The sequence below is a fragment of the Telopea speciosissima genome, chromosome 2, assembly GCF_018873765.1.
Source record: "Telopea speciosissima isolate NSW1024214 ecotype Mountain lineage chromosome 2, Tspe_v1, whole genome shotgun sequence".
In the NCBI taxonomy this organism is placed as follows: Eukaryota; Viridiplantae; Streptophyta; class Magnoliopsida; order Proteales; family Proteaceae; genus Telopea; species Telopea speciosissima.
In genome coordinates, this window is record NC_057917.1 from 44,522,448 (window position 1) to 44,538,215 (window position 15,768).

Sequence of the window (15,768 nt, forward strand, 5' to 3'; positions counted from 1 at the left end):
CCTAGAGGCTGTGCAGAACCTCTCCCTTAATTAAACTCGATGCAAGTATAATTTAAATATATTTTTATAGTGTTATGTACAACCAATTAGACATAGAGGGGTATTTTGGTCAATTTACCTCTATGGGACCCACTCCCCCAGTGGGGAATCCTATTCCTAACATTTACCTGTGTTCGGATTATCCATGATGTCATATGACATCATTCTATGGTTAGAACAAGATATTAGGTACGAAATTCTAGTTAAAATCTGTTTTAAAAATCCACTTTAGAATCTGATTTTTAACTTAACTAAACAAACAACCCTTAAATAATCCACTATATATATAAAACTTATTCCTAAAAACCACTATTTACAACTATAAAGACTTGGGGGCTGAAAACGATTTCAGCCTTGGAGAGCAAGGAAGAAAGAAGAAAGAGGAGAAGAAGGGAAAAAAGAAGGCTGCACTTAGAGCTTTGATTCTATACTTAGAATTAAGGCTTGGAACCTCCATTGCAGACTTAGCTGCATAAGTGAAGGCTGCCATCTCCTCTTCTCACTGCTGTACTCAGGTAAGCAGAAATTCTTGCTGTACCCATCTTTTTCTTCTAATTTCTCTATCCCTAATTGATCCTATATCAAAATTCTGCCATTAAACCTTGATAATTATAGGATTAATAGACTAAGACCCATCTTTAACCTCTCAAATTGAACCTATCTATGGTTCAGACTTGGGTTTCAGCTATGAATTTTATGCTGTCTTTTAAATCACAGCTGAACCTCTTATTTTAGTAAACCCTAAAATGGTATTTGGGGTTAATTAACTGAAAAACCCCCAAATTGAATGCGGTTTAGAAATTAAACCACAATTTTATGTTGACCTACCTTAAATTAACCCAAATCCTGCAATTGGATCCATGCATGTAAGGATCCAAGCTGTAGGAGCAAAAACCCCCAATCTGGCCAAGCAGCCGGATGCTGTTGCAGGCCTAGGGGCGAACGTCCGGCCCTGTATCCCCCTGAATCCGGCTGCTCCTTTTTGTGCCCCTGCTGCCCTAGTATCTTGGGGTTTGCCCTTAGCTTCTATTTGAACCTAATGGATGTTGTTTGTATGTGATTTAGGGCTGTAATTCCTGTATTTTCTCTATCTTGACTGGATCTTTTGGAAAGTATTTGGCTAGGACTAGACTACTATATAGGTAAGGGAACTTTGATTTTAATTTTTGGTGTGTTTATCACTTTAATTTGCTGTTGTTCTGAATGCCATTTCATGCATCATCAAAACTACTCTGATGCATATAGTTTCTTAGCTTATATTTATTGCACTAGAATCTGCATGTGAACTAGGCTGCATTGGCATCTTGGATTGCATTGATATTATTGTTACTGTGACATTATTGATGGTGAAGTACTGTACTTTTATAATTCAGCTATCCATACATGTGCCATCATGAATAGATTGCACTGGGCTAGGTTGTATATCATCACCCAGTACTACGTCTCTTACCAACAGGGGAAGAGGTGTTGGACAATCCGTGGTACAGCCGAAGGGTATGCCGGGGTACCATTCACTGTCCCATGTTAGCGTGTGTACTCCGTTGTGGGAACAAACAATAGGGTTGGTCTTTGGGGGCCTGCTGGTTGGGCTGCCTAGTGAGATGCCTAAACTGGTGGGTCCTCACCGTAGTAGAATGGTTTCGCTCGGGTGACCGACGTCTGGTTATGTGTTTCCGAGACCAAGATTAGCATCTACTACAGTAGTACTTATACCTCATGAGACTTAGTATCTATGATAGGAGCATGTTAGACTAGGACATGCATCATGAACTATTGTATTTGTTTGCATGCATTCCCTTGCTAGGCTCAGTGGAGAGCTCACCCCTGTGGTATACCTTATTTTTCAGATGAAGCTACTCTCGTTGCTGCTAGTGTTTCTGTGGAGATTCCTCCTTCTCAGGACTCTCCTGCTGCTCATGGAGCTGATACTCCTCTCTTGGTTGAGCACGATGCTTTGTGTTCCTTTGATGCCTGCGCGTTCTCCTGATCCTCCAAAATGATCAGGCTCTTTCTTCCTTTTTGATATAATACTTTTGTAGTAGTTATAATATATAGTCTTTTTGGGCCTTTGAGTTACTCTTTTTTGTGAATCACTAATGTAACACACTTGTATATAAATGTTCATATAAATATAACTGTTATCACTAGTTCTCCTTTATTATTATCTTATGGCCTTATTTAAATTGCTTCCGCTGCTTTTAAATTCTGATTATTATGAATGAAATTGCGAATAGAGTACTGCACTTGCGATCCTGGTGGGTTGGTTGGGTGTCTGAGACATCCAGTCACACTTGGCCCTTATTAACCGGGCCGGGGTGTAACATTAGTAGCCTCAGAAGTTTCAATCAAGTGAGCCTGAGCCAGAGGATGAGCAGAACCAGCTTTCCCACCCTTTCCGCCCTTTCTGCTCCCTTGGGATGGCCATGTAATTTCCAGCAAGTCTCCCTAGTAAGACAAGGGCGGCTACAATTGTCACATTGAACTAGAGGATGAGCAGAAACAGCACTGTCCACTAGTAAAGAAGTCTGTGGTGTAGTAACAAAGCAGACCCAAGGTCGTGCAGTAGGAGGCATCGATACTCATGCTGAATCCTATTATAGGCTTCAAGTAGAGTAGGAAAGGTACTCATGTTGAGAACTTGAATGTGTATCTAATCATACTCAGAATTAAGGCTAGTGAGGAAAGCATAAACTCGTTCCATTCCGTACTTTAGCAAATGTAGAAGCATCAACTAGGCTAGTCATAGTAACCGGGTGATAGAAGTCCAATTGTTGCCATAATGTCATTAGGGCAGAATAATTGGCAGAAGCAAAGAGTTCCTTCTGTTTTGTCGAGCCTGACGACGAATTTCATATATTTGGGCACAGTTGCCAGCTTGACCATAAATGTGCTTCGCAGCATCCCATAACTCCTTGGCTGAATTAAGGAGGACAAAACTAGAACTAATGGATGACTCCATGGAGTTCAAAAGGAACGACATGATTAGAGCATCGTTTGCTAACTAGTTAACCTTGGCCGGAGTTCAGTGACCATAGGTGTCACCCATAGTACTATATCTCGCGATATATCGGTATCTCGGGCCTACCGAGATATCTGAAATATCCGAGATATCGTGAAATATGCCCGAAATATTGCATTTTTTCTGCAATATTTCGGGGGTCCATCTAGGGGGGTATTTGGCCATATCTAGGCCTGAAACTTCATGGACAGCCTTATTTAAGCTTAATAAACACATTTAAACCATAAAATTGTAAAAATGTGAATTCAAATTGGTGTTTTGGGCTTGCACCCTTGATTGAAATACGGTCGCCAACCCTAATGTATAAATAATTAAATACACATAGATTAATGAAATCACAACTTAAGTTACAAATTACAAGTGCTAAACTGCTAATAGTAGTTGCTGTGCCTCCCTGGATCAATCCCACTCATGCCTCGCTGGAGTCGACGTCCATTGCTCTCTGTTTGAAGGACATATGTGGACCACGGTATAGAATCGGAGAAGAAACGAGTGTAGTCATCCACAAGTGTCACGTATATGGAATCATCAACATACTGTAGGTAACCTATCCTAGGATATAAACTAGGGTTACCAATCGATCCAGTCCGTGAAGAAGATGATCCACTGTGATATGATGTTGGCGTCGGCGCAAGAGGCGATGGCATTGGTGCATGTATGGCGGTGAGGTTGGTAGCTAGGTCCGCTAGGGTATGCAAAGATGTTATCTACAAAAGATGATCCAAGTATGTCCCTGGGACTGGGATGTAGTCATAGTCCCCTACCCCACTAAATGCCCATATGATGATGATCCATATCCATATCCACCGTAAGGTTGTGATGCACCATAATCCGATGCCAATGGAGTGACATGTGCGTCAAAAGATGGGGCACTCCAATGTCTAGTCGGTCCTCCCTCCCTATCACCCATACTCAAACCACCAACAGAGCTAGATAGGTTATCAATATCCATGTGATCAGGTTGCAATTGTGTTTGTCGACCCCTCGCTTCTGTTGTATGTATGTAGGGGCCTCTCGAGGTGGGGGTGCGGGGGCACGTGCTCCGTGGTCCGTATCTTGTGTGGCGTGATCAGCTGTGTCTCTCAGGTGAATCGGAGTGGCTCTACAGTGCCGTATCCACGGGCCTCCTGGCCTACCACATAACGCTCTCGCATGCCGTCAAATTCTTCACCAGCATCACCACCACCAACATCACCACCACCAGCATTACCACCACCAGCATCACCATCACCATCACCACCACCAGCATCACCATCATCACCATCATCACCATCATCATCATCATCATTTGAGGACTTAGACCAGTCTTCATCATCAGCAACATTGCCACCTGATGGGCTGGAATGGTATGGGTGAGGCTTCCCTTGCATGTATCGACCCTCGTCGACCATATACTCGCCCACATCAACACCAATCTCGAAGTATCGTGGGGTCGGGCCTACCTCCCTCCTCATCCAGTGCGGCTCACCTCTATCCCTCACCCAATCCACAATAGGGTCCTCATCGTCTGAGTCAACTTGAAAGATGTCAGCTAGATCAATGGTGCCCCTCTGTCCCACATGTCCCATGCGTATGTGTTGCAGTTTCAGCCTCAAGTTGTAGTGCACATACACCATGTCAGATAAACGTTGAGACCCCAATCTGTTGCGCCTCTTGGAGTGGATGAGTACAAAGGTACTCCAAATCCTCTCACAACCAGATGCAGAACATGTTTGGGCAAGGACTTTAATTGCTATTCTTCTTAAGTTTTCAGCCGATTTCCCATACAACACCCACCATTCAGCTGCATTACAAGTTTACAACAAAAAAGACATGTGTCAAATGTTGTTTCAACTTTCAACTTTCAAATTTCAATACATATGTAATTTAAAACTTAAAAGAATTACCAGCATCACCACGTGCTCTGCCTTGTATCGCAGCCTCAGTTCCAAAACTTCCCAATACATCCCTAAATACCTTGATCTACACTCATGTGGAAAATTAGTAAGTACTTCTTCACTACTTATTTAAAAGCATGAATAAGTTGAGTTTCCAAATGAACTCACTTCATTGTTGCAAATTGCTTGTAGTGCACCATCTGGCTCCAACTTCTTCACTACTTGTTTCACAGTATCAATAAGTTGAGTTTCCAACCCAAGCCTATTGTTATATTGATACATAGGGTTCAAGTAGTATGCTAAAATATGACATATAGAATAGAGGTATTGTCAAATGCATAGGTAATTAGTAAATAATAAGACTATGAATTAGTAAACATAAAACAAATTTACTCACTGACCTTATGCGGTGGATGCATAAGTTGATTCTCCCAATGAGCATTTATGATATCTAAGAAGTGTTTGCTACTGCGAGGAGCCACACTATAGACACTATATTTCATCAAGTCTATTGCTGCATATAGGACTGGCATGGTTGGGCCCTTCAGAGCGGAGTCAGCAACATGTAGAACTTTAACTACTGGCTCTAAAACTTTCACCACTTTGCTTAGTTTGGTCCAGAAGTCCTCGAGATGACATTGTTGTTTGTGCTTCCCTCCCATTTGCGAGTCTTGGAACCCTTCCATTCAAACCACTCCTCGAAGCAAACATGCTTCTCGGCCGGCCTTCTTTGTCTCAATGCTTTTGAGGGCAATGTAGTTGGTGGCAAATCTTGTGATGCCATGCCTAACCAAGTCACCCCCACATTTTTCCCTCAATAGATTGAGTGCATAGGAGTGGTTGTATACAAAGTTGGTGACTTGTCTTGCACTTTCAACCACGATCTTCACCAACTTTAACTTTCTCATATCTTTTAGCATTAAGTCAATGCGATGGGCTGTCTGAGGAGTCCGGAAGAGCCGGTACTTACTATTGTTCATCATCTTCTCACCGACCGACTTGAGTTACTTCCATTGTCAGTTACAATCGGACAACATTCTCAATACCCACATCTTTTTCCACTACTTCCTTTAACAATCGTAAATATATTTTGCATCCTTTATCTCTTTGGATGCATCCACGCATTCGAGGAACACTGTCCTCCCATCACAATAAACCATGAAATTGATGATGGCCTTTCTTGTAGGCGAGTCCATCCATCGCCATTATAGTCACCCCATATGTCTCCCACATATTCCTCATCTCACTAATGTACTCATCAATCTCACTCCTTTGTTGAGGTAGATAAACATTAATTACCTCGTATGGGATGGGGCCCTTAAATCTGGGCGCCTCGTAATGGTATCTATCGTGGTATCATAATGGGGGCCTTGTGCGATGTTCTTTGGGATGGTATGGTATAGCATCCACTTAGCTATTGATTCTTTAACCAATCCCTTCATCCCCTTCCATGCTCCTTTGATTGGGTTGATTGCTTCCTTTCTTCTTATGCGATTTGGGATCGGATGTTGATGGTGGTGCTGATGCTGGTAGAGGTGTTAGGGTTGCCCTCACACTTTGTGATCTTTTAAAAGGATTCAAAGTTCTAGGACCTCCAGAACTGCCAGCTCCTCCACTACCCCCTACTCTTTGTCTCTGTGATCATCTTGAAAACTTACTCTACTCCTTGAAACGATGCCTAAAATCCCTAGCCTCCTCTGCTTGTTTGTATGTCATCCGTGTATGCAATGTCATCATCATCGGAGGAGTCATCATCATCATCATCATCATTGTATCGTCTTCCTCCTCCCATCGAACTCCTCACTGTATCCTCAAGTTGTTCTCTTATCCTTTGCTTGTCAGCCTTCCTCTTCTTTCTTCCCCTCAAACTATCACCAATCTCACAGCTACTTCGGTGAGGGACCATATGACAACCTCCAACATCTTTAGATCCTCCAATCGGATGTTGTTTAAGTCTCTTGGACCCACCTCCCATAAATTGCATGTACAATAGTTACATATAGATTTTCTCTTATCCCCATCGATAGGAGTACCGTATAACCATGCAATGTCACCTATCTTTGGTGGCTGGTCTCTCTTGTTCCCTCTGTTCTCTTTGTTCCCTCCGCCCCCTTTGTTGACTACATTCCCCACCTTTTGCTTGCCCTTCGCACGTTGTCTATCACGATCCGCCATAATGATACTTGTTTCTTGCAATGTAAGTAACACAAATAATTAAAAAACTTAATGTAGATGCACTTCGATTGACACTTTTAGATTACTAATACACTTGTATAGTTATTTAATATTTTTCCCCTAACCCTTATATTTTTCACATAATTAAAACCAATTTTTTATATATAATGTTAATATAAGTATTGACCTAACACAACAAAACCAAAAATTAGTAAACATAATATACATGTAATGCATCTCAAAACATATAGAAATAACTTTCATATTTTTTCATTATTTTTTAAACTTAAAACTCATATTTTTCCTTATTTATTTTTGTTTTTTTAATTTTTTATATATTTTTCTTAAATTTCAAAAATTAAAAGAATTATTTAAGAGCAGAAAAATAAATCCGACACTGTGAAGCCGTAGATCGGCCATTGGTGTCTAACATATATTTAATTCATTACCATCTAAGTCATATTAACCCTAATTATTTCCTATTTTAGTTGTAGGAAAATGAATTTTTAAAACCAAAAAAAAAAATAAAAAAAATACATATGGGAAAAAAATTTCGACACCATGAGGCTGTAGATCGGCCTCCGGTGTCTAACATATATTAATATCATCAACATCCAACAACATTTGTACAAAATTTTTTTTTAAAAAATAGTTTTAGAGAAATAGAATTTACCTTAAATAATGAAAATAGGCTTGGATGATGAGCTTAGATGACCCTCCGACGTCTTCCCGGCGACAAGGAGCTTCAACAATGCTTGGATGAGGCTTGGAAGAGAGGAAGAAGAGAGAAAATTTGAATTTCAGCAGCTCTCGGTCGAAATATCGACCAAGAGCTGCAAAATATGGAATTATAAGGCTCTTAGTGTGACACTATTTGTCACTTTTACAATATCTCGCGATATATCATGAGATCCACGATATATCGTCGATATATCACGATATATCGACGAGATATTGTATTTTTATGTTTCGGAAGTGTTTCGTATCTCGGACATATCGAGATTCACGAAATATGGCGATATATCCGATATTTCGCAAGATTTTATACCATGGTGTCACCATTGATATATCCCAAAAAGTGATTACCACGAATGGTAAGTAGGCATGCACAAGACCAGGCCAAGTAATTTGTTCCATTCAACTTAGTAGGGCCAAGTTGGAGAGTAGGACGATGGTGAGGAGCAATAGGGTGATTCTAATCACCACTCCCAATAGCACCAGATGTACTAGATCCCTCCATTAAAAATAACCAAAGGCACTTATAGGTGAAGGAAAAATTACTCACAGCAAGGTAGAGGCAGCAGCAGTACAAAAGAAGCTGTAGAGAGGCCGGTGTGGTCCTAGACACATTAGTTGGAGACCAATGAAAGCTAGGTAGGGTCAACAGAGCCTCTTAAGGAGCTGGTGCAAAGTAACAGAACCAGGCGGAAGCAAGGAGCCAGGCAAGGGTGTGAAAAGGCCAGGTGGTAGGCCCTCGAGTCACGGCAAGGGCAGGAGGCCCTGAACAGAACAGTGGCAGAGGTGAGAGGCCCAGGCGGAGGGGCTAGAGGCCCTGGCGGAGGCTGGAAGCCCTGGCAGAGGGGCTGGAGGCCCTGGCAGAGAGGGGCGAGAGGGCCTAGAAGGGCTGCAGGTCCTGGCACAGAGGGACGCGAGGCCCTGGTGTTCGGCAGCAAGGGGCGGAAGCCCCTTGTTTAGTTCGACAGGGGCTGGAGGCCCTGGTTTCTCACAAATGGGCAAGGGCATGGTCCTACCGGTACTGGTGGAGCAACCATTTTAGCCAGAATGGTGGTGGCGGAGGTCGGCAACGGTTGTCAGTCATTATCGTACATGGTATGACATGTATTTGTACATGTTCAGTCAACCATGTTTGACGTGGTGAGGCCAGAGCCTCAAGATCGGTAGGGGAGCTCTACTGGCAGCGGCAATGAAGAATGAAGAAAATCAAAAAATTATTTAGGGTTTCTCGGTCTGATACCAAGTTGAGAGAAAGAGAGAAAAGAGAGAATGACTTTGGCTTGTCAAGAAGACAGAGGCGACCACTTTATTTATAATTAGAGATCATTACAATAAAGGAAATAAAATCCTAGTCAAATCACATGTGCATAATATACCTGGACACTTTACTGTATCCGGGTCCGGGTCATGGGTCAACAAGTCATCCTTCAACAATAATAAAACAACATATGTCCAATGACAAACGTATTTCAAGAAATTGAATGGGAGTTCCCTGTTAAAATAGAAAATAAAATAAAATATGTAGACTATGAAATTGAGCCACCAAAAGACAAGATAGGAATTAACTCCCACCTGTCCCTATAAATTCAAACATCAATGTTGGAACTTCAGGCAAATTTTTCCCATTCGCAATGTTGATAGCCTTTACTTGAACCTCATCCAACAGCTCTACTCTTGACACCTAGTGAAGATCATGAGAACATATAGAAAACAGACAAATGCATTTATTAGTAAAACATTTTAGTCCATAAATTTAAAATCCGTTTGGCAATTTATACAGAAAAAGCAGCACATTTAATTTTGTATGGCCTGAATGAAAACATAAATTGGACATTGCAAAGTTTCCAAAGACTTGAAAAACTATACTGGTCTATCTACTGGTATAGAAGTACTTTTGGACCTAGGTAGGATAGACAGAGGGAACAACAAGTGGCATTTAACCATAACATAATAGCTTTTTAGTATACTAAACCAATAGGATTCAACTTCGGCAATCAGTATTCAACAGAGAAACCCTACAGTTTGTTACCATTGAGCAACAATATTGCAAAGAACCATGAACAAAATGTGAATATTTTTTTATAAATTGTGAGCAAATGGCAATAGAAACTAAAACCCATAGAAAACAAGAAACAGAAGAAAGAGTTAATGGCATAGAATAGCAGTCAGTAGTCTCTGATTAAATACCACTAGGTTGGATCAGAGACATTATGTCATGGAAACTTACAACTCCAGAATGATAGACAAAAGTACCAGTAGTCCAAAGAAGGTTAGATTTGCAGCTTAAACTATACCTGGATCCCAGACAGCATAGTGGCAATAGCAACATCAGCTGCATCCTTAATTGTTGGAAAGTTGCACATTGCGACCTGCAATATTGCAAGTCATCGAATCTAATGCATAATATGAGCATGTAACGACTTAATATGAAATTTAAGTAGCACAATTCACAATTTACAGAATAATACTTCTATTGGGACAAAAATTATAGGGTAACTGGGTAATATTATAGTATTTATGAACTGATCTATGGCACATTCCAGTTTAGAAAATTCTTCACAACAAAGAACCATTACCGTGTTACCAAAGCTACTTCTTGTCACATGTTTGCACTGTTTAGGCATAGGTTTGGCTTCACTTGTAAATTTACCTTGAATTTTTGCATAGTGTGAATACAATCTATATAAGTGTCTTTGATAGCTCATGGCCACATAATGCCCGAAACATTATGCAAAGTTTTTCCCAGGATCTCCAACATTTTTATGTTTTTTTCTTTTTGGGTAGTCATCCATGTAACAATGGAAGGCAGTGTTTCCAAAAATCACAAGAAAAATCTGAACCATCCATTTATGTTTTTTTTTTCAATCTAAACCATTTGTTCCCACTCAGAGTTGGGAGAGTTCACAGTAATGTCTAGAGTACTGGTACACATGCACGGACATACACGGGATGTGTGCCAATACAAAAGGGTTCATTTTTTTGAGTGATTAAATAATTCATTACCAAAAGAGAGAAAAGAAGAGGGCCCCTAAAGAAGGGGAGAAGGGAAAAACATTACAGAGGAGCAAAATGCAAAGAAAATCAGAACCCAACCATCAAGGAGATGGGATAGGGCGCTGCAAAATGGAATGGGGTAAGCCCAAAGAGACAACAATAATATTGTTCCTTGGAGAATCAAGTACGGCCCGATGGGGAAACAGAGGAACCTTAGTACTGACATCAAAATAGATGGATGTTAGAATCTGAGAAGAAGAGTAATAGAGCTGAAGTGCTTGAATGATCAATGAGATCAGTCAAGCTTCTATTTATAAAGAGTCACTTAGAAGTGAAATTACACAGCTACCCCTACTCTAATTAACTCTAATATTTAGAGTTATTAGATAGGGGAAAAAGGGAAATAAAGAAAGGGAAAATTACATAATAAAATACCAAGTTTACCCCCAAGGTATACATCATACAATTCAACACTCCCCCTCAAGTTGGAGCATAGATATCAATCATGCCCAACTTGGATACAAAAGGATGAAATAACTTTCCACTCAGCCCCTTAGTGAACACATCAGCAATTTGATCTTCAGACTTCACGAAAGGAACACAAATAAGACCACTTTCAAGCTTTTCCTTAATGAAGTGTCTGTCAAACTCCACATGTTTAGTACGGTCATGCTGAACTGGATTGTGGGCTATGCTAATTGCAGCCTTGTTGTCACAATATAGATCATAGGAAGAGGAGTATGAACACCAATGTCTTGAAGTAAACCTCAAATCCATAACAACTCACAAATGCCTTGGGCAATTGCACGAAATTCAGCTTCGGCACTTGATCTGGCCACCAAATTTTGCTTCTTGCTGCGCCATGTAACTAGATTGCCTCCAATAAAGGTGCAATACCCTATCACTGACTGACGATCTAGAGAGCCACCCCAATCAGCATCTATATAGGCTTCAACCCTCAAGTGATCATGTGGCGATAAGAGAATTCCTTTCCCTGGAGCTGCCTTCAAGTACCAGAGAATGCAAACAGCCTCCATGTGTGTGAAATAGTGATCATGCATGAACTGGCTTACAAGGCTCACAACAAAGGCAATGTCAGGTCGTGTGTGAGACAAGTAGATCAGTTTTCCCACCAACCTCTGATAACGACCTCTTTCAACTGGTTCTCCATCACTTTCCTCTAGCCTGGTGTTAGTTCTAAGAGGAGTACCACTTGGATGACCTCCCAACCATAGTACTATATCTCGCGATATATCGGTATCTCGGGCCTACCGAGATATCCGAAATTTGGCGAAATTTTGCCGAAATATTGCATTTTTTCTGCAATATTTCGGGAGTCCATCTCAGTGGGTATTTGGCCATATCTAGGCCTGATACATCATGGACACCCTAATTTAAGCTAAATAAACACATTTAAACCTTCATATTGCAAAAAAAATGAACTCAAAGTGGTGTTTTGGGTTTGCACCCTTGATTGACTGTATACGGTCGGACCCTGTTGTATAAAATAGTTAAATACATATCGTTTAAGTACTAAAAGACATAATAAGAAATTTAAACAAAGTAATGAAACAAAAATAAAGTCAAATGTAGCCTTTAGTTTAAACTTTAAAGTTTAAACTCATAAAGTCATAAGTACATAAGTCATAACTCATAAACTTCATAATTGTCAATAGTTCAATACTTACACATAGTATTTCTACGAAATTTACCGAAATATACCGAAATGTACCGAAATTTACCGAAATATACTACTCAATACACAGTATTTCTACGAAATATACCGAAATTTCGCCGAAATTTGAACTTTTTTCATTTCGGAAGCCCATCTCGTCTCGGTAGTGTCAAAATTACCGAAATTTCGGCGATATTTCACGAAATTTTGTACCATGCTCCCAACAACCCTGTCTCTGATAAAAGGTCTAGGATGTATTTTCTCTGGGAAAGATAGATGCCTTTTGATGATCTGGCAAGTTCTATCCTAAGAAAATACTTGATCATTTGTAGGTCCTTGATCTCAAACTCACGTCCGAGGAACTCCTTAAGGTGATTTATCTCCTCACTGTCATTTCCAGTCACAACTATGACATCTACATATACAATAAGGATTGTAACCTTATCACCATGACGTTTGATAAACAGAGTGTGATCAACATTGCTTTGTTTGAACCCCACAGATGTCATGGCCTTATGAAATCTGCCAAACCAAGCTCTAGGAGACTGTTTGAGGCCATATAGAGCATGCTTCAACTTGCAAACTTGGCCACTAGTTGTGTCAAAGGAAAAACCAGGAGGAACATCCATGTACACCTCCTCATCAAGCTCTCCATGGAGGAAATCATTTTTCACATCAAGTTGTTATAGATCCCACCCTAGATTCACAGCACATGAAGCTTGGCAACTGGGGCAAAAGTCTCCTGGTAATCAATCCCATAGGTTTGAGTGAATCCTTTAGCCATAAGTCTTGCCTTGTATATGTCTATACTACCATCAATTTTTTCCTCGACCAAAAATACCTACTTGCACCCAACTGGTTTCTTCCCTGGAGGAAGAGCTACAATGTCCCATGTGTTGTTTTTCTTTAAGGCATTCATTACTGCTACCATGGCTGCTTTCCACTTTAAATCTATAAGGGCCTCCTGCCAATTGTGTGGAATACCAACAGAGGAAAGAGAAGAAACAAATGTACGATAGAAAGTAGATAATGCATCATAAGAAATAACATGAGATATGAGGTGTTGAGTACAAGACCTAGTGCCTTTACGATGAGCAATAGGTAAATCAAGATCAAGAGAAGGTTGAGGAGAAGAGGGATTACTAGTGGAGGTCGGTTCTGGCTCAGAAGGCTCCAATTGGACAGGTTCAGGTGTTGTTGTGTTGTTGAGGTTGGGATCATCTATCAACTTCTTGTTAACCTGAGGAGTAGGCTCCCCTTGTGTTGGAATCTCAGTGATGATAGGAGGAAAAAACTCATGGACAGCCACATCTTCACTATTACTAGTACTCTTCCCCTGAAGAGGAGGCGGGGAATAGTAAGAAACTGACTCATGAAAGATAACACCCATACTCACCATAGTACGGCGAGTAGGAGGAAAGTAGCACTGATAACCCTTATGGGTTGGAAAATACCCAAGAAATACACACTGTAGCCCACGTGGTTCAAACTTTCCAGGAGAATATGTGTCATGGACATAACAGACACATCCAAAAGTGCGGGGAGGAACAATAAAAGAAGAAGACCCCTCCAGTTTCTCAATAGGAGATCGAGCACCCAAAAAACGAGTAAGCATGCGGTTTATGAGATAAGCAGCGGTAAGAACAACATTACTCCAATATTGGAAAGGGACATGGTGAGCAAACATGAGAGCATGGGCTACTTCAAAGAGGTGGCGGTTCTTTCTTTCGGCCACCCCATTTTGGGCAGGGGTGTCAACACAACTGGTTTGGTGAATAATGCCATGATCAGCTAGGTATTTTTGGAACTGGCCCTCTGTGTACTCAGTACCATTATCACTCCTAAGAATTTTAATGGTACCTTGGTACTGGGTTTGAACCATTTTATGGAATAGCTGAAAACAACGAAATACCTCACTCTTATGTTGCATCATATAAACCCAAGTAAGACGGGCATGGCAATCTATAAAAGTAACAAACCAATGATGACCAGAAATGGAAGTACGACGAGAGGGACCCCACACATCAGTATGAACCAAATGAAAAACAACACTGCTTCTTTGATTAGTAGGAGAATAAGTAAAACGAGTTTGTTTAGCCATAAGACAGGCTTCACAAAAAAAACTCAGTTCGATTACATTCTTGAACTAGTTTAGGAAACAAAATAGATAAAATCCCCAAGGGGGAATGACCCAAATGGCAGTACCATTGATACAAAGTGGTAGAAAATGCAAACAGAAGCTGAGGATGAGGAGAATGAAGCTGAGAAGGCAAGGTTGTTGATGTAGAAGTGCCCTCAAGCAAGTAGAGACCACCATGCACCCTACCCAATCCTATCGTTCTCTCATGCGTCAGATCTTGGAAAATACAATGATCAAGATAAAATGTTACTTTACAATTCAAATCTCGAGTCAAACTACTAATAGAAAGAAGATCAGTAGTAAAGTTAGGAATATGTAAAACCGAAGATAGGGTAAGAGAGGGAGAGCAGCTTACGGAACCCTTCCCAGATATAGAAGAGAGGGTGCCATCTGCTACTCGAACTTTGTCTTTACCAGATGAAGGGAAATACTTATGAAATAGATTTGAAGAACCTATCATGTGGTCAGTAGCACCGGACTCTATAATCCATGGATTGAAAACAACCAATGCACAATGACCACCGAAAAGAATACCTGACTGGGCAACCTAAAGTTGTTGGTGCATTGGCAGTGGAGGATGCAACAGAAGCAGATGAAGCCCTCAACATGCGATGGAAGTCCTGTAGTTCCTCTGGGGAAAGACCCACATCAGTAGGAGGTGAAGTGTCAACTGTCTCTGTGTGATGAACCTTGGTCTTGGGTTTACCCTTGGCTGCATGTTAAGCTTCAAAGTCAGCTGGCTTCCCATGGAGCTTCCAACAAGTAGCCTTTGTGTGAAATGGTTTATTGCAATGCTCACATCGAACAGCCTCTTTCGAAGAAGCACCCAAATGAGCTGAAATCTCTGTAGTGGGAGTAGGGCTGGCCCCAACTTGGAGGGCTGATCGGTCAATGGTAGGAGCATGCAACATAGCAGCTTGGCGACTCTCCTTTGTGAGGACTAATGCATAGGACTGCTCCAAAGAAGGAAAAGGAACTGTGCTCAAAATCTGAACCCGAATCTGATTGTACTCGACATTCAAACCAGCAAGGAAATCCTACACACGAATCTTGTCCACATGCTTGCGATATGCAGCAATATCTGCAGCATTGGTAGGCTAGTAGTCGAAATAAT

At 40.9% G+C, this 15,768-nt stretch overlaps 1 protein-coding gene across 1 annotated transcript in view; it reads right to left on the reverse strand.

Annotated features, from left to right (window-relative positions):
* LOC122652277 (D-lactate dehydrogenase [cytochrome], mitochondrial-like) overlaps window positions 1-15,768 on the reverse strand; it is a 177,774-nt gene that overhangs the window by 59,951 nt on the left and 102,055 nt on the right. Inside the window, exons 11-12 of the mRNA XM_043845976.1 lie at window positions 10,140-10,214; window positions 9,418-9,526 (exon numbers count right to left, since the gene is read on the reverse strand). Coding sequence (XP_043701911.1) covers window positions 9,418-9,526; window positions 10,140-10,214 — 184 coding nt within the window. The remainder of the gene's footprint in view (window positions 1-9,417; window positions 9,527-10,139; window positions 10,215-15,768) is intronic.